The following is a 26,929-nucleotide window of genomic DNA, read 5'->3' on the forward strand; positions in this document are numbered from 1 at the left end:
TCGGTTGTCGAAGTCGGTTGAAGGGGATAAGCTGGTCAGCTGCTGCTCCTTAAATGCCTCTCACACAGGTTGGCCGTGCCTTCGAAGTGATCACGAAAGCCGGTCCACACTCAGCAACTCCCAAAGCGGCGGGCAACCAGAGAACATCGGTGAAGGCATGTCGTGCAGACCAGGCGGGCTACGAGCAGACACCGGCATCCGGGAGACAAAGGCTGAAGCTGAGGCTGGGTTGCAGTGCAGTTGCCTGTTGACGTAGAGCTATGCGAGTTGTGGTACTGGCTGTCGACTCGCACCCGACAACAACAAGCCCTCGGCATCATTTCGTCACCCACTCGGCTGCGCCATCGCTTTAGCAAATCCAGTTGCTGGTAGACCAGCCCGGCACGATCTTCTCATCTATCGGGGAGTCTATGCCGTTGCTCGATTGTCATCGTGTGCATATTGGAATTAAGGCTAGCACCGCGTAGTGGTGTTCCCTGAAGGTCGTGGAAGTGAGTGAGCAACGAGTGCATCACAGCGACGACCGAGAACCCCGGTCTGAACAAACTCTGTTCTATTTGCACAACTCTCAAAACCGACCCGTGAGCCATTGTCCCTTACCGACTCCATATCTCTGGCTGACTACGCTCATGCTTCTGGGGCCTTCCTTCGGTGCCGTGGTACAGGTACGCCCTTAAGCAAGCAAGGTATGCGGTCAGTTGCCCTCTTTCTGACAGGCCCCGCCACATGCCGCGAACAAACAACAGAGAATCTGTTAGTTTCAGTCAGCGTTCCTGTCCCGGATGACGACTTTTAAGACCCGTAGAGACAACCTTCTTTCTGCTCCTCGTTTCACCTTGAAGCCAAGCCCGCCGCTCTCTCGTCCCCTGCCTGGCTCCGAAAGTTCTAATTCAGGTTCCGAACCAATTCGATAATGGTCAAATGAATCCGGTCAACCATCGCAGAGAAGTCTGCATTGGCTCCACAGCACGGTTTACGATCTCATCTTGACTTCAGCAGTAACTGAAACTCATTTCCTTAATTGCCGAGCGTGAGAACAGCACTCATCTACGACGGATCACAGTGATACTGCATGTCTCACCCTTTGGCCTTCATGCATGCTTTCTTCCGGCTCCGACTCTGTCAGGCAAGCTGTCCAGTTCAGCTACGACGAAGACTCGCAAACGCCTCAATTAACGTCTGTTTGGTTGTCAACCAAGCACTGAGTTCTGAATTCTCGAACCATAAATGCCCATAATTCTCCCCGTCGTCTTCCTGGTCGTCGCCTGGGTATCTTAATTGCTCTGTCTGGGCCAGTCGGCGGCAACATGTACTTCCCGTACCTGTTCCCAGACCACAGTATCGGCCGTCCAAGCATTGCGGGGAGGTGTTAGGTGGCGTAAGTCACTTGGCAGCGCCCCCCTCGGCTGCGTGGATGTACGGGGCTTTGGTACTGTGGAGGAACCGTTGCATGCGAAAGCAGATCCCGGAGCTCTTCAAGTTGCGCTCACTTGTCAGAGGGGTTGCAGCGAGGGAGAGTTCGGACCTCTTGTGGAGTCGAGCAACGCTGCAAGAGATGCCTGGGCACTTGCAGACCTCCTCACCTAGCATCGCAAGGAGAGGAAGAAGCAGTGCGTGATCACCAGTGAGCGCATTACGCATTACGAATGCACGGACTGGTTGAGTTGGCTGGAATAGCTTTCTGGCGCACGGGACGATCCCATATTCTCGGAAGAGTGGCTTGGAAAGCTTGTGGAACACCTCGGTGGTGAGGCAACGCGACACGAGTTCTGGTACTGATAGGGACCTTGTTTCAGCTTCGAGCATCAACAGCGTCGTAAAAGGATACCCTTCGCTTCTTCAAATGTTGGGGCTGTGGGCACGACCGCTCACTCCCTTGATGATCCAGGCGTGATGTGCAAACCCCAGTGATCCCAGCAGCAGATAGAGCCTGCTCCTTTCTCATCGCATGCCTGCTCAAGGCTACGTTGGTCCCAGCCACGAGACGCCGTGCATGCCGTCAACCAGAGGTTCGTCAGACTTCGGTGGGGCCGGAAATCCTCCGCTTCTGCAGATAAGCGCGAGACATCTTCGCACGCTTAGTGGGCGTACGATCAGGCCGTAAGGTCGTCGAAAAACCCAGTTAATCGCATATCCACCGACACTTTCGTAAGGCAGGGAACACAGGAGGCTGTCATGCCCAGAGTCTTGGCTTTAGACTGTGACCGAGGCAGAACAAGCGCGCACTGCTGAGAAACCAGGGTACGGCCAAGTGCACACGGCCGCAAGTGCGTAGCACGACAGAGGCAGTTCCCGCACGTTCCGGTCTGCCTCCCGATGTGCGGACCCATGGATTCGGAGACCTTTCACTCCACCGGCATCCCTACGCTAGATGGCTTGAACAGGGCAGCGCGGAACATTTAAGCTTCTCGTCAATATCATGTCATTGCTCAAGCGGCGGTAGCTCAACGTCGCTAGCCGCGATTCGGTCGTGAGGCAAGCCGTTGCGGGCTAGCATGTGATGGGCTCTTCTCATTCCGAATGGACATAAGACGCTCTGATGCGCAAGTAACGTTTTCGAGCGTCTGCAGACAGACGCCGCTGGTAATCTCGGCCCCGCCTTACCTGTGCAATCATTGTCGCGTGTGTATCCGCTGTCACCCAAGCGACGAGAGCTAAGAATACCATATCTCCGGTGACTGCATTTGTGCAGACTTGCTATTCCTTGCTGATTCCGTACGAGGATCTCACACAGCGATGGGCGGGAGTCAGTCCTAATCCCTTCATTCCCAATACTGGGTAGGGAGCTCGCATCAGCTCGCCTTGCCTTGGCCCTCTGCCGGCCATCAGCCCGATGTGCTTGGATGACAACAGCATGTGTATTGCTTGTGACTACGACTCGGGTTCTGTGCTGGTCGGCCGTGCGGAAGTACGTGGTTCCGCGCTACAGTGCTGTGTCCAGTTTGCCAGGTGCTTCCTGATGGCGAAGAGTATTGCGCCATGGCTCATCCGTGAACAACTGTCTGAGAATCGCGCTGCGAACCCAATCACGATACAAGCGTCCCAGCGCCAGTGGCCGTTGATTGCGTGCGCGATGCGTGTCTGCACCCACGTCCAAGACTTTGCTATATCTTGTCTCGTGCGCATGCGAGTCTTGCCAAGTCGATTATGCCTCACCCCATTCTCGCCACCGCGTACCGCCATTGAAACCCAACCTCGGCGTGGCCGGCAGTCAACCGCGGCATTATCCAGGCTGCTGCCCACCCCGCAACCAATGCACTTGTTTCAGTCGCATTGGAATACATCGGCAAGCACGCAAACAATGTTGTCAGTTGCCAGCTCCCGAACCAGACCTTCGGCGACCGATTAGACTCCGATGCCATCTGCAGCGGCTGTCAAGCGGGTTATTTTGAGCACCAGAACGTGAGCCGCCATTCACCGGTCAGCAGCAGATGACCATCTCCAGTCACCACCGCCAGGCATGCGCATGCCGCCGCCCTCGACTCGAACTCTCGAAGCGTCGGTATGTGGGCCATTGGTGGTGACGGGAATGCCTGTTACAGCAAAGAGGCTGGACAACAGCCCGCACCCTGGTCGGGATGGAGGTTGGCTATGACGTAGGGGTGGCCGATAAGCTCGGAGAAGGCCGGTCAACAACCTCGTGAGACTGCCGTGAAACTCGCATGGCCATTGACGCTGCCGGGAGCGAGTTGAGGTGAAAGATGAATGCATAAGTTGAAAGGCTCATGCAACGTCCCACACCTCGTCCCATCGTCCCACCAACATCGCAGTGGGCAGTTGTAGGTACGATGGACAGAGCCAGCGGTGGTGGGTTTCGGTAAACGGCCAAGACCGAGCCCGGACCCGGTCACGTTTAGTTGCCGAGGTTACAAGGTAGGCGCGTTTAGGCTGCCCCAAAGCTCTCAGCCGACTTCGCGTCGTCGAGTTGCCCATATCTTCAACATCTGTCTTCCCCGACTTCTTACTCGCCCCACACACCTCACTTTAAGCATGATCGATCTCAAGGGCAAGCGCGCACTCGTGACGGGCGGATCGCGCGGTCTCGGTGAGTTCTTGCCTCGTCGGGCGTCTTCCTCGCAGCGCCCACCTGAGACCCATTGCCGGCAACTAGCTGGGGAAGGTGGTGCCAACAGCTAACGATCAGGCGCCGAGATCTCGAAGCAGCTCGCGGACCGCGGATGTAAGGTCGCTGTGAACTATGCCGCGTCGAAGGACCGCGCCGAGGAGACCGTCAAGAGTCTCAAGGGCGACGGACATGTTCTCGTGCAGGGTGATGTCTTCAGCCGTGCCGGTGTCGAGGCGGTCGCGAAGGAGGCAAAGGAGAAGCTCGGCGGCGTAGACATTGTCATCTCAAACGCTGGCTGGACCAAGATCGCCCCGTGGTCCGACATTCGTGAGTACCTCAAAGCAAACCGTCATATATTCCTCTTCCTGCCTTCCGGTGGAGGAAGACAGCTAGCATCGCCCAGCCGTAGCTAACGATCAAGCTCGATGAACGACGACGAGTGGGACCAGACCTACAAGGCGAACGTGATGGCGCACCTCTGGCTGATGCAGTCGCTCGAGGACGAGCTCAAGGCGAACAAGGGCTGCTTCATCGTATCAGCGTCGATCGCCGGTCTGCGCCCAACGGGCAGCAGCATGGCCTACTGTGAGTTTCGCAAGCGTTCTCGTTCTAACTCTCAGCCGTCTCCAAGGCTGGCTCAATCCACCTCGTGCGCGGTCTCGCTAAGTCGCTCGGTCCGAACATTCGCGTGAACGCCGTTGCGCCTGGTCTCATTCTCACCGAATGGGCGGACCGTTTCCCGGAGGAGGTCAAGGAGAACTGGAAGGAGGCGACGGCGCTCAAGCACGTCCCGTACACCGAGGACATTGCGCAGACTTACAGTGAGTACGGCGACTGGCTTCGAGGCCAAAGTGACGAGGAGCAGGGGAGCGAGGTCGTCTAGCTAACGCACAGTCATGCTCGCGGAGAACGACAGTATGACGGGCCAAGTCATCGAGGTCACGGCAGGCCACGGTATGTAGGAGTAGTCTCCCGGTATTGACAGAAGACACGACCGCGATGGGCGTGGAGGTCATGCGGAGGTAGGGTAGGCGTGTAAGATGATGGATGGATCCCCAAAAGACAGATCAGAAGGGCAGGTATGCAGGTACATGATTCTTCGCCCCGTTGCACTCGTTCTCGCTGGGGCGCAACGTCGCTCACACATCACTCATGCGTCGGCTCTTCGTGATGTGCACTCGCTTTTCTGCTCACTTGCTCACTGGTTGACATTATCCACTGATCCACCCAGTGCAATCCACTAAGAAACAGCCATGTGCAACCCGCACACCTCGAACCCGCACCACATCTACTCGACCGCGAACCCGGCGCTCCCCCTGTGTCCACACGCAAACCACGACATGGCTACGTTCATCTGTGCCAAAGGTTCTGGTGGTAAGTCAAGCAGCAAGCATAAGGCGAGCATAAGGCGAGCATAAGGCGAGCTGGAGGGGAGGCGAGGCAAGGCGGGACGACAGGATGGCGGCACAGGAGGTGGAAGCTGACAAGACAGGATACTGCCAGTTCTCCTTAGTCGACGGACCAGGCTGCCACGCGCTCTGCGCCGTGTGCCGGTTGACAATCTACGAGCTCGTGTGCGACCGCTGTCTCGAGGACTGGACGCTGAACGAGCGGTTCTGGCGGAGTGCGTATCGCCGCTAGTCCCATACTCCCTTCCATCTGTCCACTGTCAAGTCTTTCGCGGGGCCGTCTAACCCTTTGACATTCGACATACTACTGCAACATAAGGCAACATGCTCCAGCATACTATTGAGACTGCATCTGCTCTTCTACCTCCCTTTGCGCCGTGCATTACCTCTATAGCATGTACGAACGAGAGTCGCGCATCACACACCTCGGCCCGTCGGCCCATCACCGTTCCACCCTACGCACACTCCTCCCCTCTCCAAGGGCTCAAGCAAGGATTAAGCGATACATACAAAGTCTGGAGGGATAATGTATAGATCTACAGTGCAACTGGTGGGTGCTGCTGAGTGTTCGTGCTTGTGGTGGAGCGAAGCGTACTTTTGAATGTGGACTGGGGGGTTGGATGAGAAGGGAGACGTTTCGTGTTGTCTGGCGATGAATGGAGATGTGAGAGAAGAGAGGAGGGTGAGGAAGTGTTTCAAGCTGGTGATAAGAAGACGGAGAGGGATGTGGAAGAGGGATCATGAAGGGGACAGCTACGCTCTCGACTTGACCTCACCCGAGACCGTCGACGCCACGCGCATCTCCTTGGCGAGATGCACGCCCTGGTGGCGCTTCAGCTGGTCCGGGCGCGCGAAGCGCTTATTGCATCCAGGATGGGAGCACTTGAACGGCCGCTCGCCGGTGTGCGTCCTGATGTGTTTCGTCAGGTTGCTCGCCTCGGCAAAGCCCTTGCCGCAGTACGAGCACACGAAGGGCTTGTCCCCGTTGTGTGTGCGCTTGTGGATCGTGAGCGACGAGGCGATCGCGAACGCCTTGCCACACCCGGGATGGTCGCATACGAAGGGTTCTGACGTCAGCGACGCAGCGACAGGGCCTAAGCTTGCGAGTCGAGGACCGTACTCACTGTCATCGGTGTGCCTGCGCATGTGCGCGGCCAGCGGCGCCGCTTCACTAAAGCCCTGCCCGCAGACGGAACAGACAAAGGGCCGGTGTCCGATGTGGCTCTGCAGGTGGCGGAGCACCTTTTGCCTCGACGAGAACATCCGTCCCTGGCCTGAACCGCACTGTCCCCAGTGGCACGCGTACTTGTCCTGGCCCCTGCCGACGTGCACCTCGGACAGGTGCTCCATGAGCTCGGCAGAACTCGTGAACGGCTCCTGCACCGTGCACCCCGGCCACTGACATGCCATGGGGTACTGCCGCTTATGCCGGGGACCGACATGGTGGTGGTGGTCGCGGTGCGGGTGGGCGTGCTCGTGGTGGTGGCTGTGGGGCGCGGGATGGGACTCGGCCTTGGCTGCATGGTCACAGTTGTGCGTGTGCGGATGCGGGTGGGCGTGGTGAGCGTCGTGAGGCTTGACTTCCCCGTTGGAAAGGGGGACGCCGAGATGCTCCTGCAGCAGGTGGCGGAGCATGGTCTCCGGCGTAAGCGGCGCATCGCTCTTCACGTGGGGGTGCGGGTGCGGATGCGCATGCGCATGGTTGTGGCCCTGTGCCGCTGCCGGATCAGACAGCGTCGGGAAGCAGTCATCCCAGAGACACGAGAAGAGATCGCCGCTCGGCATCTCGGGCTGTCTGAACTGCTGCTGGGCTGGCTGCTGCGACACCATCTGCGCCATGTTCATGTTCATGCTGAGCGTGTCGAGCGCATTGCCCATGACCTGCGGCTGCTGTTGCGGCAGTGCTTGCGGGGTCGGTGCCGGTGCAGGCGGGGGTTGCGGCGCCGAGGAAGGCTCAGGGAGTGCGCCGAGATGGTCGCTCGCGATGTGTGCGAGCAGGGTGGTCATGTTGTCAAACTGCCTGTGGCAGTTCTGCCAGTGGCATATCGTTGTCGCCTGCGGCGCCGGCGTTGCTGCACTGCTGATGGGCGTCGGGACATTCTGCACCTGCCCGTGTAGCACGGCAGAGACGATGTCGAGCTGCGGTGCCTGCGGCTGCGTCAAGCCAAGAGTGCACGCGGCGTCATTGCAACACTGCAGCTGGGGAATGTCAGTCAAGTCCGATTTCGGGGGTCCACCCTTGATTTGGCGTGATGGTGGGTGCTCAGTGGGTTACTCACAAACTCCTCGATGGTACAGTCTGGGGGACACCAGTTCGGCTCGCACTCTGGGTCGTCGCACTCGACGCAGGAGGGATCGTAGCAAGCGTCGGCGCAAGTCTCCTTCGTCTGAGGGTGGGGAAGGGAGCAGCCGGTGCAGTCAGTGTCGTAACAGCAGTACTGGTCAAAGATGGACGACGCAGAGGCAGTCGACGGCGCTGGCGTGTGGTCCTCCGGCGACGTGCTCGGTGTCAGCGGCGTAGTCGCTATCGTCCTGCTCGTGCTCGGGCGCGAAGGCCCAGCGTGGCCGTGACTTGAGAGGCTCGAATGGCCAGACGCCATCGCCATGGCCATGGTGTCGTTTGGTTGTCAATGGAAGGAGACGTCGGATATCGCCAATGTCTAAAAGGCGTCTAAGCGTCTAAGGGTGGGGGGTTGGATCGCGATAAGCCGAAGCCGTAGAAGGGTGGGCGGTAGACAACGGCAAAGGCTTGGGCGATTGCGATCGACGTTGACGAGAATGGTAAAATGTTACAAAGGGGTGATCCGGAGTTCGGAGGGTGAACCGTTGCGCGCAGTCAAGTCTATCGCTCCATGGCTGGGGGGTCGCAGGATTGAGGTCTGCAGACAGATCTGTCAGCTCGAGGGAGGGAAGGGCCGCTCGTTCGCTCGTTCGTTGACGGGTCCGTCTTTGCCGCGTTTGCCGTCTTTGGTCCGTTAGGTCCGCTTTGCGCTGTTCACGGATGGGTCTAGCGATCTAGCAAGAGAGGGGGAAGAGGGCGAGAGCGAGAGTGAATGTCTAAGGAACGGCTAGTGAGCGAGCAAGGAGGTCGAATGGGTGTTGATCACGCCAGACATTCAGGTTGGTACTTGGTGCAACCTCCACCGTAGCCACTGCAGCGGAGCGTCGTTATCAGGCGGAGTCTCCAGGAAGAGGACCCGACCGGTCAAGTTATCCAGTCACAGGTCACACTACTCACGCCCTACCCTGCCGCTCTTGCCGACGCCGTTCCCTCCGCCCTCCGCCGACTGGACAAAGCCTCCGCTCAATAGTCTGCACGTGAGTCCGTTGGCGGCTTAAAGATGGCACGAAGTACACGAATAAAACAGTCCACTTCTTATCAGAACGACGACCCTCCCACCACGTGGTAAATGTGGAGGTCACCCCTTCTCATCTCTTGCCACCCGGAACCAAATCTGGCGCTGCGAATTTCTGATCGTCCGCGAACCCTCACCTTATACCCATCGTCTAGCTCGGCGGTGACAACAGGCATCTCCTACACCCCACCTCAACACAAACATCGAGCCCAACATGTCGATGCTGAGGACTATGTGAGCTCTTATTCCTGCGATGAGATAAGCTGACCCTCCGCAGTAAACCGAAAAACGCCCGTGTCAAGCGAGCACTCGAGGCGCGCGAGCCCAAGCTCGTGGAGAATGAGAAGACGGTCATCTTCGTCCGTGGCAACAACACCTCGGAGCGGGTGCGCGATGTCATGAAGGACCTGGTGAGTAGGGAAGAGGCAGATGCTTCCTCTTCACTGTTGATGTTGCAGAGGAGAGCCTGTCCAGCAATCCGCTGCTGGTGCAGCTAGACGTCTCCTGGCCAAGCTAACATCAGTACTCGATGAAGCGCCCGCACGCGATCAACTTTTCGAAGAAGAACGCAATTCACCCGTTCGAGGACGCGTCGTCTCTCGAGTTCTTCTCTGGCAAGAACGACGCCTCTCTCTTCGTGACTGGCCTGCACAGCAAGAAACGGCCGCACAACCTCGTTCTCTCGCGCATGTTTGACGGGCGGGTGCTGGACCAGCTCGAAGTGGGTGTCGACGCCTTCTCGTCGATGGCGAGTTTCGACTCGCCCAAGGCGTCGCTGGGCACGAAGCCGCTGATGGTCTTCCACGGCGACGTGTTCGACACGCACCCCTCCTTCCAGCAGCTCAAGAGCTACCTCCTCGACCTGTACCAGGGGCACCACCAGACGGGCATCCCGCTCATGAACCTCGAGCACGTCATTAGCGTCACGGCCGGCCCGTTCCATGGCGAGGACAAGCCCCTGCCCTCCGTCCACGTCCGCGTGTACACCGTCAAGATGCTCTCCTCCGGCAGCCGTATCCCGCGCGTCCAGCTGACGGAGATGGGCCCCAACATGGACCTCAGCGTGCGCCGCGTCGCTGAGCCCGACGCCGATATGCTCAAGCAAGCCCTCCGCCGCCCCAAGATTAGCAAGAAGGACCAGACCTCGGGTCTCGGCAAGAAGAGGAAGAACATCGAGACGGACGACATGGGCGACAAGGTCGGTCGCATCCATCTCGGAAAGCAGGACCTCGGCAAGCTCCAGTCGCGCAAGATGAAGAGTCTCAAGGTCGGACGCAAGATGCGCAAGCTCGAGGAGGGCGCAGAGGGAGCCGCCGACGAGGCCATGGACGACGAGGAGTAGTTAGACTTAGAGACACCACATGTTTTGTTTGTACAACTATGCAGCTAGCTCACTGGGGACTGGGGTGGGGTCGGGGATATTTCAGGCCACACTTCATGCACAATCTCTGGCAGTAGGTAATAATCCTCTCAAAGTACAAAAACTACAGACGATCTTCTTCTGCTTGCTCGAGGTCGGGAGATTCGGGCCAGGTCAGGGGTGGTCTCGCACGTAGGCGGCCGATGCGGCTGGCACAGTAGAGTGTGTGCCGTGTGAGGCGCGCGCACGCTGCTGGACAACGGCTCCCATCGCACCCGCCCGACGCCCTTGGGGTACTTCTTCGCTCTTCCTTTACTCGCGCACCTCAAACTCCTCCAGAGCACCGAACGTGTTCTCCGAGGCGTACATGATGTAAAGGAAGCCTGCTGTTAGCTATCCGTCGACATGTGCTGGAGCAAGCTTACCGTCCTCGTCCCTGTTCTGTCAGCAGCTGAACTTAAACACCTGCAGCTATCACTCACTTGTGCTCCTCGTAGATGGCGCTCATGAGGGCGGCCGTCGGCGGGAGAATGTCATCGACAAAGATGAAGATCGCCTTCTCGGGAGACAGCTTGATGCGCTTCCTGCCATGTCAGCTCAAAAGACCGCGAACCAGCTCACCTGATAACGTAGACGAACTGCCCAACGGTTAGGTCCTGCGTGGTCAGTTACGTGCAACAAAAACAGGCAACTCACAGCCGGGACGAGGTACTTCTTCTTGTCGATCGTGGGGATGTCGCTCTTCTCGACCTTCTCACAGATGACCTGAGTGTCAGCTGCGGTATACACACGTTGCCAGCACATACAGGAATGCGGTCCGAGTACTTCTGGCGGATACGCTCGGCCTCAGCCTTACGCTTGTCTGTGTTGGGAACGCAAGGGTTGGCGAGATACGGTGATATCCGATGGGTGCGAACAGATGCGCAATCGTGCGTGATCGATGCATGTCACGGTGCATTGTGAGCATGCAGAGCGGTCGGGGAGTCATCAGGCATGCGTCATTGATGGGCATTGCGAGGTGGCAAAGGAAACACGCAGTGTCAGCAGCTGCAATCGGAGCACGGCGGCGCGCGTCGCCAGCGGCAAACGGGCGGCGACTTCACGTACCAAAGGGGTGCTCGTCCTTGAACTTGGAGCGGACCATGACTGGTTAGGATTGAGGTAGGCTGTGGAGTAGATAAGGTGGTGGACGGTGATGGACAAGGTGGTTGTTGGTTGTTGAGGATTGCGGATGAGGTAGATGAGGGATGTGCGCCGAGGGGAGGAGTAAGCGTCAGCGTTGCGTCGGGGATAGGAATGCGTGATAGTGCAGGGCCGTTAGAGTGCCCGGAATGCCAGGGACGGGTCTGCCAACGTACCGAGAGAATAGAAGCGGGGTGGATGCGGCTGTGACTCGGTGCTGTTGGTGGACAACGGGGAAGAGGAAGAGTCACAAGGCAAGATGACAGATGGAGGTGATGCACGATGATGAGCTCGTGACGGTGGGAGGAGTGTGGTACGGTGGGTGGGAGGGCTCAGTGTGTGACGCGCGTACAGTGCACACTGGGCGTACGCCCGCCTGGGTGGGTGGGGTTTCCTTCACGTTGTTGGGTGGCAAATCCAAATACACCCGTCACTCACTCACGGCCTCCACCGGCTCCGGGCCCTGCGCCAGAGTCGCATCAGCTGCTGCTCGCCATCGCTAGCGTCTACGGCAAGAACGACAGTGATGTGAAAGCCATCTCGCGCAGTCTCCGTGTTGTTGAAAATCGCGAGCAGGCTGGTGCGCCGTGGTGCGCTTGGGACGGCCCAGATCGAGCAGCGCACGCCCCTCTGACCCTCTGTAAACACTGGTCTCCGTCCTGATCATCCATCCCGGTCCTTCCGTCAGGTTCCCGGTTCTGGGATGCATGCCGCCCCTTCTCTGCGCCGAGTGTCCCGAGTCTGAATCCTCTCGCAGGGCTCAGGTGCCCCCGGAATGCAATCGTAGCGTTGTGCACAGGTGGGCAGTGGTGACCGCATGACGGCGCCCATGGCATCAAGGGGGAGGAACGGATAAGGCGTTGCTTGTGGGCCCCGCAGCGCCATCTCAAGATTTCGCGGCGGCGTGCGATTATTACACCAGACGGAATAACGACTCTCCACACAATCCACCGCAAAAATGTCGATCAAGAAGGGATGGGGAGTCAAGCCGGCTAAGCCGAGGACATCCACTGAAGGGTAAGCTACAGGCGTCTCCAACAAAGCTAACGCCAGTTCTGCGAAACTGAAGGGCAAGGGCAAGGCGAAGGCGCCTCCACCGCCGTCCTCGTCCAGTTCAAGCGGTAGCGACAGTGATGGCCGCGACAGTGATAGCGAATCCGGAGACGGTGAAGACGACAAGGCCGCGATGCTAGCTGCTCTCGAGGCTCACTCGCGAAGTTTGCTCGGCCTTCCCTCGACCTCGGCGGAGGCGTCCGGCTCGGGGTCTGGATCAGCCTCGGACGACGACAATGACGAGGAAGGAGACATCGACGAGGAAGACTATGACGATGAGTTCGACGACGGATGGGGGGCAGACGACGCCTTTGTGACTGATTCCGAGGACGAGTTTGCTGCTCCGGCGAAGAAGGCGAAGAAGTCCAAGTCCACTGCGACAACCACCGCCTCCACCTCCACGGAGCCGGCAGCGCCCAAGGTGGTGGAAGTCGTCTTTGCGCCAACGACGGGCGGCCGAACAGAAATCTCGCGCGCGGACAAGAAGGCGTTCCTGAAGGGCAACTCTGCTAAGATTATGGGCGGGATTGCGACGGCCGCGCCGCCGGGCAAGCGGACAAGGGACGAGGAGGAGGATGCGTCGAACCAGCGCCTCGACCAAGAACTGCACAGCATGCTGCTGCAGAACCTCCTTCCTTCTGCGGCAGAGATGAACCGACCCGTCGACAAGCGGAACGCGATAAGCGGGCGGTTGCGTGAGCTCGCCGACGACTCTGCGGCAGGCGAGGGCGCCGCGGATCTGAAGGCGTCGTCGCGCCTCAAGTCGCACCCGGCCAAGGTGCGCACAGGCCTGATGCACGCGGCGCAACGACGAGCAGAGGCCGCGCGCGCCGAGTCCGAAGCCGCCGGCTCCTGGGTCAAGGGCAAGGGAGGGCTCGGCGACCTCGGGCGGAAAGGTGCGGGCAAGCGGCCCAACATGCAGGTCTCGGAGGAGCGGACGTTTGGCGACACGAAGAAGAAGCGCGGCATGGCTGGCACAGGCGGCAAGAAGGTGCGTGCCAAGGGTCTGGGCATGGGCGTGGGACGGTTTGAGGGCGGTGCCCTCAAGATTAGCGAGCGCGAGATCGAGCGCGTCAACGGCATGAACAAGCGGAAGCGGGCCAAGGGCCCCGGCAAGATGAAGGGATGGTAGGCATGTACTGTGTACTATATTGAACTTGCCGGGAGATCCGGCGTTTTTCACGGTGACCTGGGGCACTGACTCTCGCTACTGACATTGCCACTGACGCTGTTGTTCTCCAGGACGAGCTTCCTCGCTTTAGAACCTCTCCGCGCCGTCGAATCAGTGACTTTAGATACGGGAAGACTCAAGAAGATCCAAGGAAGTTGACCACCAGTGCGCCCGACAACTGACTGGACCATTAAACCTCGAAGCACCAGGACCTCCACAATCAGCTCCGGCAGAGAGTCTTCACTGCGTGACATAAAGCGTGGAGCTAGCTGATGAAGGTCTACCAGCGAGCGTCTCTTCAAGCGTCTGGCAGAGCTCGCCTATGGGCGCTGTGGCCTGGAGTGGCATTCTCCTCCTTGCTGCAGTGAGACAAAGAAACCACGGGAAAGAGACGGTCGATGTGAGATAGCGGCGGAAGAGAGGAAGGGGAGACAGGCGTGGAGGAATGAGGCCTCCGTAGTGCGTTGGAGAACTTGTCGCGGGCCGTGTCGTGGGCCACGCACAATATCTTCAGCCCCCTCCACCGTCGCTTCAGCGTCTCCGCGGACCAACGAGGGCAGACGGAGAATCGTCCGGTTGGTGGGTGACCCTGTCCTAGGCGATTCGACTTCGACGCGCTCACATCTTCGGGTGAGGTCAAATAGCGGCCGCCAAAAGGTGACTTCTCAAAGAATCGGGCTGGAGCCACAACGTGGCATCATGTGTTGGCGAGGAGGAATTCATTGCTTGATTGAGGAGTAGCGGCCCAAGAGAAAACTTAGGACTCGGATACAAGAAAAAAGATATCGGAGCAGAGGAAGGGAGACGAGGCGAAGTGGTGCGCGCCGGTCACAAATTACATGGCGCCCACTCTCCACTCTCGGTTGGCGTTGCCATCTGGGGTCCACAGGAGCTTGCCATGAGCTTGCGGCAGTCCGCATAGTTGCTTCCACGGCATCTATCCAGTCTGCAGTGTACCCAAACTGTATGCAGAGTGTGCACAGGTGGCATATACGGACAGCTGACCCGTTTCTGCCTCAGGTTGTAGCCATCATTCTGCCGAAGTCCTTACCACTTTGTAAATGAGTCGTCTGGCTCCTCGTCAACCCATTGTATCGTCCTGCCACTACTTGTGAGTGCAGGGATCTACACTTCCCCGTTGCTTCGGCAGGCTCGGCACGCATCACCCTGCGGTGGTAGAGTTACACTCTCGCCTCGGCCACAGGCACAGCCGCACGCCGACATGTCGGACCCCTTCAACCCCCCTCAAACTCTCAAACACTATCGCCCATAACAGCTCAGGCGCAAACGTGCACATGTCCACTCCAACCGTTCTTCCGTGCGGGGCACGTCTGGCCCAACGGACCGACATCCAATAGTACGTACAGTCGGGGTTGTTGACATGATGCAAGGCGCCGAGGGCTTGGCGAAACAGATGTACGTGCCACTTTTGACTCTTGCCTTCTGTCTTCTGTCTTCTGGCTCTGGCTCGAGGCACGCCGCTCCCGCTCTCTACCATATCCAGGCCCCCGCCAGGCCACGAGGTGTCCACCCCCGTGCCTTCATTGACTCGCCTACCTTTCCCCTTTCTCTCCACCAGGCCACCAACATGACTCGCCTACCTGTACCTTTTTCCCCCGCAACGCCGCTGATGCAACTTGGATGGCCACTTGACTCGCCCACACTTGACTCGCCTACACTGGCCCTGGCCTGGGTCTGACTCTGACTCGCCTCTCTTCTCCCCCTGGCAACCCCTGGCCCTGATGCGCATTTCTGGCCGTTACCACCGTTTGTGCGCACTCGTGCACCGCATGCTGCGGTGTCTTGCGCTGACACCGCCCCCGTTCTCTACTCCGGTGGGAGCGTCGGAACGGTAGCCGCCAGCCTGCCGTTCATCGCTCCGGTGGGGCGACGCAGCTCCGTATCCAGGCACGACGATGCATGTATGTGATCGTTGCGACTACTATTCAGCCTGGAGGCTGTCATATACTACTACTACGTGCTAATATTGCTGGTAAAAACTGTCCGTCATGATGATTGCGGTGGATGGGGGAGGCGTGAGGGGGATTGGCGGTGCGCCCTTCGTTGGCGCAGGGTTACTTGCTGCGATTAGGCGGAAGAAGGATCGTCTCCGTAGTAGTTTGGGTAGGTAGATAATAGAAAAGAAAATCCCACTGTACAATGATGGTTTGGCTGGTTCGATAACTTCAGTCGATGCTAGGAAACGGAAAATGGATGGAAATCAAAAAGCGATGGGAGAGATGACAAGTTGAGGGAGGTCGAGTGTTCGTAAAAAGTCCGTTTAGGCAGCGACACCGCGGCGCTTGAAGATGCTCGTGAACCCGCTGAAGCCCTTGCCGAAGCGGCTCATGCTGCGGATCGACGGGGCGCTGGCAGACTTCCTCGCAGGGCGAGGAGTCATGCCATTCGGGTTCTCAGCGCTGTTGACAGAGCGCTCCTCGGCCGAGGAGGGCTCGACAACAGAAGAAGACGAGCAGCTCGAAGTCATGGACGGGTCGAGCTCGGGTGTCGGCGGGGAGACACCCTGCTGCTGCTGCTGCTGCGTCGGCTTGCTCGAGTTGCGCAGAGCCGAGGGAGCGCGCCGGGGGGCGGCGTTCGAGCTGCTCATCGAAGGCGACTTCTTCATGTAGTGGCCATGGCCGTTCTCCGACTGGGCAGAGCGGCTGCTGGCGCCGGACCTCGGGTCAAAGCGCGAAGTGAACTTGGCGGATTCGCTGCGAGACATCGGCGCCATGCGAAGCTGGTCCGTCGAACTGCTCGTGCTGCTTCCCGCGGTCCTGGACAAGCGTCCAAAGTCGCTGTTCGAATGCTGCATGTCCGAGCGGGACAGAGATGGCGACAAAATCGGCAAGTCGCGGCTAGTCGTACCGGCGGTGGGTGACGACGGAGCTGAGGCTGAGGCGTGGTTGGACCTAATCTGCGACAGCTGGTTCGCGGAGTCACGGTGGTCGAATGCCGGAGGGGTCACGTCGCCTGCTTTCTTAGAGAGGTCGACGAGGGCCCCCGGAGCTGGCTGGCAGTAGTCCCAGCCAGGCATCATCGCCTGCATCTTCCTGTCACCGGCGTGACCGCCAGCAATGGGTACGCATCGGGCGCCTCCGAACAGTAGCGTCTCGGCACCCGACAGACCAGCGCCCTCAGCATCGGTGTAAGGTGCCAGCCAGGCGCCAAGACCAGTCACGCAAGAGAAAAGGTGTCGGCGGACACGACTGGACATGGTCGGGAGGAAGGGCACCAGGAACCGTTCAATGACTGGTGCGAGCGTGGGCGGGGCGTCGATCGGAACAATGTGCACAAGCGATAAGGGCGCCAGATCAAACTTGGCACCGCTTCCATCAACACTCTTGCTGGCAGAGCCAGCCTTCGTCAGCACCGGCATCAGGCCAGAGGTGAGGACGATGGTGTGCTGGAGAAGGGTGTGCATAGCCGTCTGGGAGTCGCAGTCCAGAGGCGGCATAGGGAGGAAGTTGATCGCGGCGTCGATGGGAGGGCCTTGGGGGCGAAGGCTCTCATCGAAAAAGAAGAATGACGAGATCCTCTTGATAGTACCCGTGCGCTCAGAGCCGGCCACTCCGTCCTTGATAGAGCCAGCACGAGAGCTCGGCCGGCTGCGACCGCCACCCGAGACAATGCGCGCCAGATCAGTGAACGAGTTGGTCCTCGAGACAGAGCGTATTGAGTCCGCCGAGGACGAGTTGCGGCGGCCGATGTTGGCGAAACGGTGGCGACCAGACACAGGAGGAGTGGTAGTGCCAGAGCTGGACGAACCCCTGCGAGATCGTCGACCGCCGTTACCCGAAGGAGTCGGTGCGGCGAACGTGCCTCCATACCGGCGGTACTGCTCTGCGAGGAAAGTGGCTTCCTCGATGATAGCAGGGATCGGGTTCTTCTCAGCAACAGCCTCCGCAGTCGGGCTGAACGGCTGGATGGTCGGGTAGATCGTGCGGTGATCCCCCGAGTTCATCAGCTGCGACGGAGAGCTGAGTGCCTCGATCTCCGGGACAGGGCGGAGTGTACCGATCAGGATCAGCGTATCCTGGAAGGACGGGCAGTATAGAAGAGGCTCCAAAGTGGCACGCGTGGGTTCTGTACACATTAGCCACCGCAGACGGTGCAGAAATACTGCGCAACTTACCTCCGAGGATCAAGATAACACGGTCTTGCTGCATCCACAGATCAGCGTTGCGACGGGCCTCCAGCGGGTCGATCAGCCACGGGTGACGTCCAGGACGGTTCTGACGAGCAACCTGCTCACGCTCCTTGCCCTTTCCACTGCTGTTGCGGTTTGATCGGAAGGCGGATGGCGGCGGCCTCGTGGCAGGAGCGGCTGCGGCACCGCGCTCTTTGGGGCTCGACGACCGAGTACGCATGGGCGAGCTCGTGGATGAGTGGAGATCTCCCGATGTCGGCTCGTTAGCGGCCGTAACGGGGCGCGCCGCCCTGGGGGCTTGGGCTGCTAATTCCGTATTCGCCAAGGGAGAGGAATGAGCTGGCACCGTCGGGCGAGACGCCGCCGCTCCGGGCGGGAGGGCTGGTGAGGAAGACGACTTGGTGAACAGCATCGCACAAGCACGAGGCAGGGGCGAAGTGATGGGCAATCAACGAGTTTGCGATGGCGGGGGAAGGCGCGGAGTCGTGATGGGAGCGTGGGATGTGGGTGGGAGTTAAGAGGGTTCAAGTCGGAGGAATAATGGCGAGACGATGCTTTTTGAGTTGCAGAGATATGGGAAAGAAGACGATGCGCAAGAAGAGTACGCAACGTGTCGCTTGACGATGCAAGACGACGAGAAAAGAGAGAATGTGCAGAAGCAAGAGGTTGCAGCGGCGAAGGCGGGGCGCGATTGCACTAAGCTGATGAACTACTCGGATGGAGGTAGCGCGCGCGAGGGTGCAGAGCAGTAGTGCTGAAAGACGCCCGTCCGATTGGAAGCAGGGTCGGTTTGAAAATGGGTGACGGCGGGAGTGCCGGAGTCACCCTGTGCTAGCTACTGTCGGGTCGACGAGGTCGGTGCTGTCGAAGCTGTCGCCGTCGCTGCGGGGTTGTGCGCCGAGGACGTTGGAACGTTTGGAAAAATGGACAGAGAAGGACTGTTAGAGCTCGAGTGGGCGGCGGTGGGTGGATGATGGGAGGAGAGATAAAGTAAGGTGTGAGACTCGAGAGGCAGTCGGAGGAAGCGAACTAGGCGATCGCAGCAGTAGTCGCAGGGCAGGACAGGGCTGGGACCTGGGACTGGGACTGGGACTGAGCGCTGTGGTGTGAGAGATGATGATGTCAATTCGGTGGGACGGGGATCGACCGACGAATCGCCAACTTGAGTGCCGAGGAAGATTCTGTTTGTGTGTACACAACGAGAGATGGGAGTCGTCGACTTCTTTTGTCGTCTGGACGGACGTTGGGGGCGGGCAGATGGACGGCAATGGCAGTGTGTATGATGACAAGATGGCCAGCGGCGTGCACAGATGGTCGCTCGAAAGGTAAGACTTTGTCGGAAGTCCGGATGCGCAACGCACGGTGGTGCCAGGAGTGCTGCGGGGGAAGGCAGGACGTCGGTGAGGCGGAGGACAAGAGGAACCAGGACCCAGGACCCAGGATAAGCCAGAACGGTCAGATGCACAGGGCAGGGCGCAACCGTCAAGCGTATGGAGAAGGATAGGAGATGCTGGCTGAGGCTGAGGCTGCGGCTGCATGGACGACATCATGAATTCAAAGCGATCAGAAACCAAGTCAAAACCGCCGCTCGTTCGCTTGTTGCCCTCTGCGCTTCCTTGACCAAGTCCCAAGCCCTGAGTAGCGTGAGCGCCCCTGAACTCACTTGTCGAAATGCCTGGGCTCTGATGGGCGGCGGGGTTGAACGGTGTGGACGACCCGGGTGCTCTGCTCTGCTGCGGTGGATCAGGCAATCACCTAATCAGGCCGGCGCTACTGGGACTACTATAGCACTCCGACCGCGTCAGATGTGCTCGTTCATGGGCCACAGACCCTCTGCTCACCCCCTCCAGAGCTAAAAGGAGCCCTTACCATTCAGCGTGTCCCTGTCCCTTGGTTGCGCAGTCGACTCAGGGTTCCGGCACTGTCTCGCTGTCTGGTGCCCTGGGCATGTCTCCACCTCGCCCACCACGTCGCCAGGGGAGTCCCACTCTGGCCACCGGCTCTCACTTGAGCATGCATGCTTCCATCAATGCTCGCCTGAGAGGACAGAGACAGACAGCAACTCAACTGGTCATGCTTTCAGTTACACGACGCTGCCGAACTCTGCCTGCCGGTCGCTACCTTTCGCACATCGCTCCCACGGCCCCATCCTATCGCAGCCATCCTCGACTCCGGCCTCATCAGGTCATCAGGTCCTCAGCATTTCCTTCCGAGGCGCCGCCTAACGTCATAGGGTCCAACAGAGTTTGTAATCCGTCACTGGGGCAATTACATTCACCCAATCCTGCCAAACCTCTTCAATTCACTGGTTAATAATAAGTTGGCAAGCCTGTGCAGCCGCTTCAGCCGCCTGCGCTTCTGCAGATGCGGAGCCCTGTACCATTACGCTCCCATATCCTCTTCCTCTGCTCTCAGCTGTCAGCGGAAGTCGGCCAACAGCGAAATGCGAAAGTGGCAGCTCCCATCGATCCCAGCTCCACCCCAGGGAAGAGCTCATGAGTTGCCCAATCTGTTCTCACGGGCATTTGTGATTGCAGCACGTCCAGCGTGGTAACACGTCTATTCCTGTCGCAGGTGGATCTAACTTCGCTACCAACCTGGCTACAACCTGTGCTTGCTTCCTTGTGAGTTTCCACATCGGAGTTGCAGAATTCCCCATTCACGACAACATCGCACCACCCAGGTCCCCAGGGCAGTTGTAATAAGGTCTCGAGGTCTTGAACAGATATGGTTCCTGGGAACAGGGGAGTGTCCACCATAGCGACGCTGCCTTCATTGAACGTCGTGAACTTTCTTCAGAATACAGGGCGCACCGCAAAGGTTTGGTGTAACATAAGCCGAAGGACTGGCGACGCCTTTCTGTTACGCCCGCATCGCCCGCTTCTCAGAGCATCTCAGCCTATCGCTGCCTACAGAGTGTGTACACACGGACGCCAGCAACACGGTACATGACGACGATCATGCACCCAGGCATCGGTGTCGTCCGGCATGAGCGTATCAGTTCAGAGTCAGAGCAGCTACAACCCTTGCAGCCGGGCCCTGTGCCCCTGTGCCCGTGCCCCCACCCCGTGCGGTGTACTCGATGCAAGACTGCGGGGTCGACGAATGCAGCAGCGGGTGTAGTAATAAGTCGAGATACGAGATGCCGCTGGCCATTGTCTAGTCCCAGCCAAGACTTTGGGTTGTGGCTTGCTGTCGCCGTCTGCCTCGCCCTCAAGTCTTGGCTGAGGCCATAGTGTCGGCGTAGTGGGCGCCCTTCCCGGCGTACAGTGCCGGCGTCAGCCGTACTTGGGCGATTTTGGGATCTGGACAATCTCAGATGAAACTCGCACAATTCTCCCACGCGTCGCCATATCCCACGGCTTCTCCGGCACGAGGCGCGAGGGCCCACTAATGGGGGACGACCGGCGTCGTCATCCTTTCCCCCCTGTTTTCTCAAGAAACACAGTTCAAGCGCTAAGCTCAGCTTCCAGCTGTGTGGTATCAATCTGTAAATGCTGCTGCACATGGCGCAACCTGCGTGCAGCTGCGTGGCGACGGTTGCAAGAAAGGGCTCGTACCGACGCAGCCGACACCCGGCCCTGACCTGCCAAGCCTGGCAAGTCTGACAGACCCGGGCGTCAGCACGGACGCCGCGCCGAGCGGAGCAGGTGTCGGAGCGATGTGGCGGACAAGGGTCGTGGTCCCATGACATCATTGCCCTTTACCCCTCCTGCATCGCACGTCCTCGCCGTCCGATCGGACGGGCGAGCGCTCCAGGAAATCGGACCGAGCGCACGAATACGATGCATGCATTTGACTGACTATCGGTGCATTCCCCGCACGTGGCAAAGCCGCTCACGTGACGTGGCCGGTGTTCAACGGCATCTGCCGGCGGTATGCCCGGCCGGTATGTGGTGCTCCACCACAGTTTCAGTCGCCGCGGATTCAGTGTCCGCGTCAGCCAGCCTATCCGTCTTCCTCGCCTTCCTCGCCCCCGTCATCTCCGTCTCTTCGTCACTGACCTCCCTCTTGACTGACCATGGACGCCCCGAAAGTGACAAAGTACGACTCGTCGACGATCGACAACCCGGACCGCGCGCGCGAGCTTGTCAAGATCATCGCGGACCAGGAACAGTCCCTCCGATTCGACAAGTTTGACTATGACGTCGCGTGGAAGATTGGCACGACCATCCGCGAGGGCTTCCTCGAGTCCAAGTTTGCAAAGGAGGGAAGCGGCGTCGTGATCGCGATCGAGCTCTTCAACGATCACAGCCTGTTCCGGTGCACGGTAGGGAATGCGCCCGCCGTCGGCCCCGACAACTGGTGAGTCACCCCTCCACATTTTCTGGCCTTCCTCGTCTTCCTCACAGCTACCTTGTCAGGTGTTGGAGTACCCCAGTCTTGCAGAACATCTGAATGCTGTTTTGGCAGCCCTTGCGGTCGAGCCGCTCACAGAAGTCTCTGCAATCGTTATGGTTAAAGTCGCCGTAGCTAACGTCAGGCTCTGGGTCCGCGGCAAGCTCGCTGTCGTTCGCCGGTTCGGCATCTCCTCGCTCCGGAAGGGCCGTGAGCTCGCGTCCAAGTCAAAGAAGCCGGAGCAGGCTGGCCTTGCCTTCCCCGAATATGCGTGTCACGGTGGTGCGTTCCCGATCTGGATCAAGGTGAGCTCAGCGGTTCCGGTGCGGAGCTGACGTCCAGGGAGTCGAGACTGGACCGATCGGCGCGATTTGTGTCTCCGGTCTGCCGCAGCTGCACGACCACCAGCTTATCGTAAGTTGTATGGCGGCAATGCAACTGACAGGGAACAGGTCGATTCGCTGCACAAGTGCGACGAGTTTATCAGCAAGTAACGTCTCAATGCATTTCAAGGTATCAACGGCCGGCTACTGACGGTAACCCTGGGACATGCTCAGCACTGATCACTTACCCTCCTGCCAACATCGACCCCGTGAGCTCAATCCCAGCACATTCCCCTTCGCAACGCTGCTTGGCATGCCGAGCGGGCAGTTGAGCACGAAACTCCTAATCCAGCATCACAATGCCAAGCAGCCTGGCACGCAGTTCTTGGCATATCAGATGGTCCGTTCGATGCCCACTTCCGACGTGGCTCCGCATCCACCCTCGACAGCCCCAGACTGCTCACCCAAGAGTCACTCCGGTCACCCAACGTCTCGACTTCCGTTTCCCCAAGACCATGCATCGCTCGGCGCGTCCGGCACGCCCATCACACCGTCCAATGTGATCACCGCTTTGGGCGACTTGGCGTCCCTTCTCGCAGATGGCCGGCAGCGCCACCGTCCTGCGCCACGGGCGGAGGCGCAACCCTGGTGGGTGGTATGGTGGAGAGACATGGCATACCGCATCGCAGCATGCCGAGCTACCGAGCTGCAGCGGTACGGTGGCGTCGAGCTCGTCAGACACCGCCAGCACTCGCTCCAGACCAGCCTGCACAGCCTCAGTGACAGGGATCCAGGAGTGATTTTGGGCCGCGACCTGACTGATGGCCATCCATTCATTCATATCACAGCGCTTCACATGGCCTCGCAGATGTCCAACACCTGGTGTCCGGTTCTCACGATAGCGTAACGCGTTGATCCGTTGATCTGTTCGGGTCCCTTATCGTATCAGCACGCCGAGAGCAGGATCAGCACTGGCGGCAAGGGCATGGCTTGCGCACGTCGCTGTGCAAACGGCTCAGGCTTGGCTGCGCAAATTACCAACCGCCTTTCTGAGGTGTACTATGATCTAAGCAGCCATCGACATCTGCAAACGTCATGTCCAACGCTAAGCATTCACCCCCCGCTCGTGATCTCGAGAGTCACTCATCCCATCAGTTGGTTCGAGTTGCTCTTCCGCCAACGCCTTGAGCCTGATCAACGCCAGGGACGCAGCATCTCTCGATGCTGTGCAGTCCATCCATCAGCTGACGAGTTAGAACAGAACTAGCCCGCCTGCTGCGCTTCTTCAAAATGAAGGGCTTCGCTGTTGCAGAAGGACGAGCACGCGACGACGGTCTTTCCATCAACTCCGCAGTTTGCTGGTTATTTGGGCGGTGACTTGTTTCTTGGAGCCGCTAAGGTGTCTAGCGCGGGTTCGCTTGACACTTTACGATCTATACGTCGGAGCTGGCGTTAGCGCATGTTCCTTTCTTTGGCGCGGCGCGGGAATGCCCATCGATATCGATGGGGCTCTGCGACGTCATTGTGATCGCGCGATCATTGAAAAGAAGCGAAGAGCGGAAGAACAGCTAGCAGCAACACAAACCGCCACTTGAACTGACCTAGTAGCTTGCAACACTGACACTCCCGCCGTGCGCGTCGTTGTTGGCGGGCGGGTTTCGAGTCGCATGCTCAACATCCGACTCTCGTGCCAATCTGCTCTGCTTAGCGCTGTTACTGGTTCTTCAAGCGCGTACCTTTCGCCTGCCATGGACCTAGGCAGCTTTGAGCCCACCAACAGCGGGTCACCTCGGTCACATCCTGCTAGCGCCTAAACTGGCCACAACGAAAGAAGACAAACACGTCGTCTGTCGTCTGGCCCCACCAACGAACCGCCGGTACAGAGCTCTCCACGCGATGCGTAGTCGCGTGGGTCCCCAGATACATCTCCCCCCACAAGGACTGCTTTCGACACCAACAGCCACGAGTGACTAGCAACCTCATGGGGCTCGCATTCCGAATACGATTGCGAGACAATCACGACGCACGATGATCAACATTCCACACCTCTCAGCACTTCAGAACGACAGCTGCGCTCGGGATCGGGACCAGACTGCGGGATTTCTGTCCGTGATCTTTGTTTCTCTCGAATCTCGTGGTCTGGAACCCGAGCCTTCCTCGTTGTCCACTCTCACCAGTCCATGCCGGCGTTTGTCGTTACGCTGCACGCATGGCGGATGTGCGTGCTGATTCCAGAGAAGCCCGGGCTGTGCAAGCATGCTTAATCAGCATTGCGCATGCTGGAACAGCGGGTGTGAGGGAAAACGAGGATGGGCGGCGCCAAGCCCAGCTGGAGATCATGTGCGGCCACGCCTTGGAAACATGCCGGCTCCGACTGAACTGTTGACGACCATTGTTGCCCCGCTCGTCGTGAGGTCGTCTCTAAGGCTTTCTCGTCTTGACGCTCGCCTTGCCTTGGCGGCCACGTGCGTTTGATCCGATCTGCGGGTGTGCTTGTGTGTCATTCAGCGCTGAGTGTCATTCAAGTCTGTTGTTAGTGGCCTGGGCTTTGCTCGAAACGAGGACTATTGGTGAGTGACCGGCTTCGAGAAGGTGTTTGATCTGCGGATGCAGCCATCAAGAGAGGCTGGCGGGAACGGCGGCAGCTCACGCAAGCTCGGAAAGATGCTTAACAAGGAGACCTGCGACGCTCTCAGTACTCTCAGCACGGCAGCACGCCACATCGTGCTCCTTCCCCAGCTCTCCAGCCTGCAAACAAGCTGATAACGTTCAGTGGAAGCAGGGGAGGATTCGGATTTCTGATACTTCTGCATTCCAAATCTTCTCTTCTTGCGCAAGCAGCACGTTACTGCACCTCCTAGCAAACTTCAAGCGCACAATGCGTACCATGGAGTTTGCTGCGCGTCATGCAGCATCTGAAACGCGATGACGACGGTGCCACTGAACTCTATCGCCGTTGGTGTGTAACCATACTCCGGAAGACTCGCCACCGGCCGCCGCCCATGCACCCGTTTCCAGTTACGCACCATTCGTGCTGGCCTTCTTGCCATCTGATGCCCGCCAACTCTGCCCGCACGACAGTGGAGGTGAGCAATGGAGAAGATAGGCTGGTTACATAAGTGAGCTTTATCTTAGCTCGTCCCGCCGCTCCCGACAGGCCCGAGATGGACATCAGAGTTCAGTCATGACTACCTGCTATCGACAGGTTGCAGGCTGGGTGAGAACTCGCAGAAACGCCTCCACACTCCATTCTATTTCCACTCTCCTCATCACTGCACTGATGGCAGGTTGCGCGCAGCCACTTCATCACCCCTCGTACTACGGAAGCTTCACCGGAATGATCACTAGCGCTCCCACTGTAGCCCGTGCCGCTGCCGCAGATGCCGCTGGGTGCGGCTCGAGCTGGCTGGCATCTTACGCAACCCACACGATTTGCACCCAGTGCACGATGGCCGTGGCCGTACACTGACCGTGTCGTCGCTGCCGACGACTACTGACGACACTGCCGTCATGACTGTGCCAAGCCCATCCAGCCCAGCCCGGGCCTGATCGGTCGGCCACTGATTCCAGTCTCCAAGAGCGTATCCAACCAACCAGACGAGCTGCGGCGGAGCACTCACTCACTGCCTGCTGATTCTGCAGCCTCACTACAAGCAAGCAACAGAGGCAGACTCCAGACAACGCTATTCGGCTTCGGTCAGGCCCGCCCGGCCGGCCTACAGACGCACAACGCGTGGCGCAGCACCAGCGCTCATCATCACCACCTCCCCAGTGAGGCATTACGAACGGAGGCTGGTCCACGACAACCTCAAGATATATAACTCGCGCTCGTAAGGCAGTGTCCACCGTTTCGAACCCAGCTCGCGCTCTCTGAACCACTTGGAAGAAGTACGTATCCCTTGCACTTCATCTCTTGCAAACATGTCACTCAACGAGGCGCGAGTAACTGACGCCCAGTGAGAACCCTCGCCGCCGTTCTGGCCTTCCTGGCCGTCCCGGCACTATCAAACGATTCGCACGAGGAGAGGTCCGGCGTCTCCATCCCGCTCGGCCATGGCAGTGCCCGCATCCACGCCCGTCGACTGCCGAATGGCGCGGTGAGCATCCCCCTCAATGCCCCCGGGGGCAAGCGCGATGTCACGTTCCAAGAGCTCCGTGCCAGGCAGAACGCCGGTGCCGAACAGCCCGGCGACCACCGCCAAAACTGGGACGACAAGGACGGAGGTGGCCAGCACCACGGCGGAGGTGGCTGGGGATGGAGGCAGAACTCGACCAACTCCAACAACGGCGGCGGAGGCAACAACAATGGCGGCAACATGAACGGCGGAAACAACGGCGGTAATATGAATGGAGGAGGCAACAACAACGGTCAGAACATGAACGGAGGTAACATGAACGGTGGCAACATTAACGGTGGCAACATGAACTCCGGGAACCAGAACGGGGGCGGAGGCGGAGGCGGAGGTGGTGGCGGCGGCGGAGGGGGTGGTAACAACGGAGGCGGCGGCGGCGGCGGTGGAG

At 59.0% G+C, this 26,929-nt stretch overlaps 7 protein-coding genes across 7 annotated transcripts; 4 read left to right on the forward strand and 3 right to left on the reverse strand.

Moving 5' to 3' along the window:
• Window positions 1-3,990: 3,990 nt before the first annotated feature.
• A1Q1_06824 (short chain dehydrogenase/reductase) lies at window positions 3,991-4,949 on the forward strand (the record flags this gene model as incomplete). The annotated part of the gene is made up of 3 exons (XM_014327073.1): window positions 3,991-4,045; window positions 4,145-4,393; window positions 4,687-4,949. 3 exons carry the CDS (start codon window positions 3,991-3,993, stop codon window positions 4,947-4,949), a joined length of 567 nt encoding a protein of 188 aa, XP_014182548.1.
• Window positions 4,950-6,228: 1,279 nt separating this feature from the next.
• Window positions 6,229-7,482, reverse strand: A1Q1_06825 (specific RNA polymerase II transcription factor; the record flags this gene model as incomplete). Its single annotated transcript, XM_014327074.1, has 1 exon — window positions 6,229-7,482. One exon carries the CDS (start codon window positions 7,480-7,482, stop codon window positions 6,229-6,231), a length of 1,254 nt encoding a protein of 417 aa, XP_014182549.1.
• A 1,563-nt stretch (window positions 7,483-9,045) lies between these two features.
• On the forward strand, window positions 9,046-10,173 carry A1Q1_06826 (uncharacterized protein; the record flags this gene model as incomplete). The annotated part of the gene is made up of 3 exons (XM_014327075.1): window positions 9,046-9,065; window positions 9,109-9,241; window positions 9,367-10,173. The coding sequence occupies 3 exons, from the start codon at window positions 9,046-9,048 to the stop codon at window positions 10,171-10,173; spliced, it is 960 nt and encodes a 319-aa protein (XP_014182550.1).
• Window positions 10,174-10,584: 411 nt separating this feature from the next.
• A1Q1_06827 (microtubule binding protein) lies at window positions 10,585-11,335 on the reverse strand (the record flags this gene model as incomplete). The annotated part of the gene is made up of 5 exons (XM_014327076.1): window positions 10,585-10,627; window positions 10,674-10,771; window positions 10,888-10,956; window positions 10,998-11,053; window positions 11,299-11,335. The coding sequence occupies 5 exons, from the start codon at window positions 11,333-11,335 to the stop codon at window positions 10,585-10,587; spliced, it is 303 nt and encodes a 100-aa protein (XP_014182551.1).
• A 996-nt stretch (window positions 11,336-12,331) lies between these two features.
• On the forward strand, window positions 12,332-13,756 carry A1Q1_06828 (uncharacterized protein; the record flags this gene model as incomplete). The annotated part of the gene is made up of 3 exons (XM_014327077.1): window positions 12,332-12,390; window positions 12,487-13,554; window positions 13,669-13,756. The coding sequence occupies 3 exons, from the start codon at window positions 12,332-12,334 to the stop codon at window positions 13,754-13,756; spliced, it is 1,215 nt and encodes a 404-aa protein (XP_014182552.1).
• Window positions 13,757-15,878: 2,122 nt separating this feature from the next.
• A1Q1_06829 (uncharacterized protein) lies at window positions 15,879-18,159 on the reverse strand (the record flags this gene model as incomplete). The annotated part of the gene is made up of 2 exons (XM_014327078.1): window positions 15,879-17,683; window positions 17,733-18,159. 2 exons carry the CDS (start codon window positions 18,157-18,159, stop codon window positions 15,879-15,881), a joined length of 2,232 nt encoding a protein of 743 aa, XP_014182553.1.
• A 3,609-nt stretch (window positions 18,160-21,768) lies between these two features.
• Window positions 21,769-23,315, forward strand: A1Q1_06830 (uncharacterized protein; the record flags this gene model as incomplete). Its single annotated transcript, XM_014327079.1, has 5 exons — window positions 21,769-22,052; window positions 22,129-22,390; window positions 22,432-22,499; window positions 22,599-22,677; window positions 22,737-23,315. The coding sequence occupies 5 exons, from the start codon at window positions 21,769-21,771 to the stop codon at window positions 23,313-23,315; spliced, it is 1,272 nt and encodes a 423-aa protein (XP_014182554.1).
• Window positions 23,316-26,929: the final 3,614 nt, after the last annotated feature.

This window comes from Trichosporon asahii, assembly GCF_000293215.1.
Source record: "Trichosporon asahii var. asahii CBS 2479 unplaced genomic scaffold scaffold00009, whole genome shotgun sequence".
Lineage (NCBI taxonomy): Eukaryota > Fungi > Basidiomycota > Tremellomycetes > Trichosporonales > Trichosporonaceae > Trichosporon > Trichosporon asahii.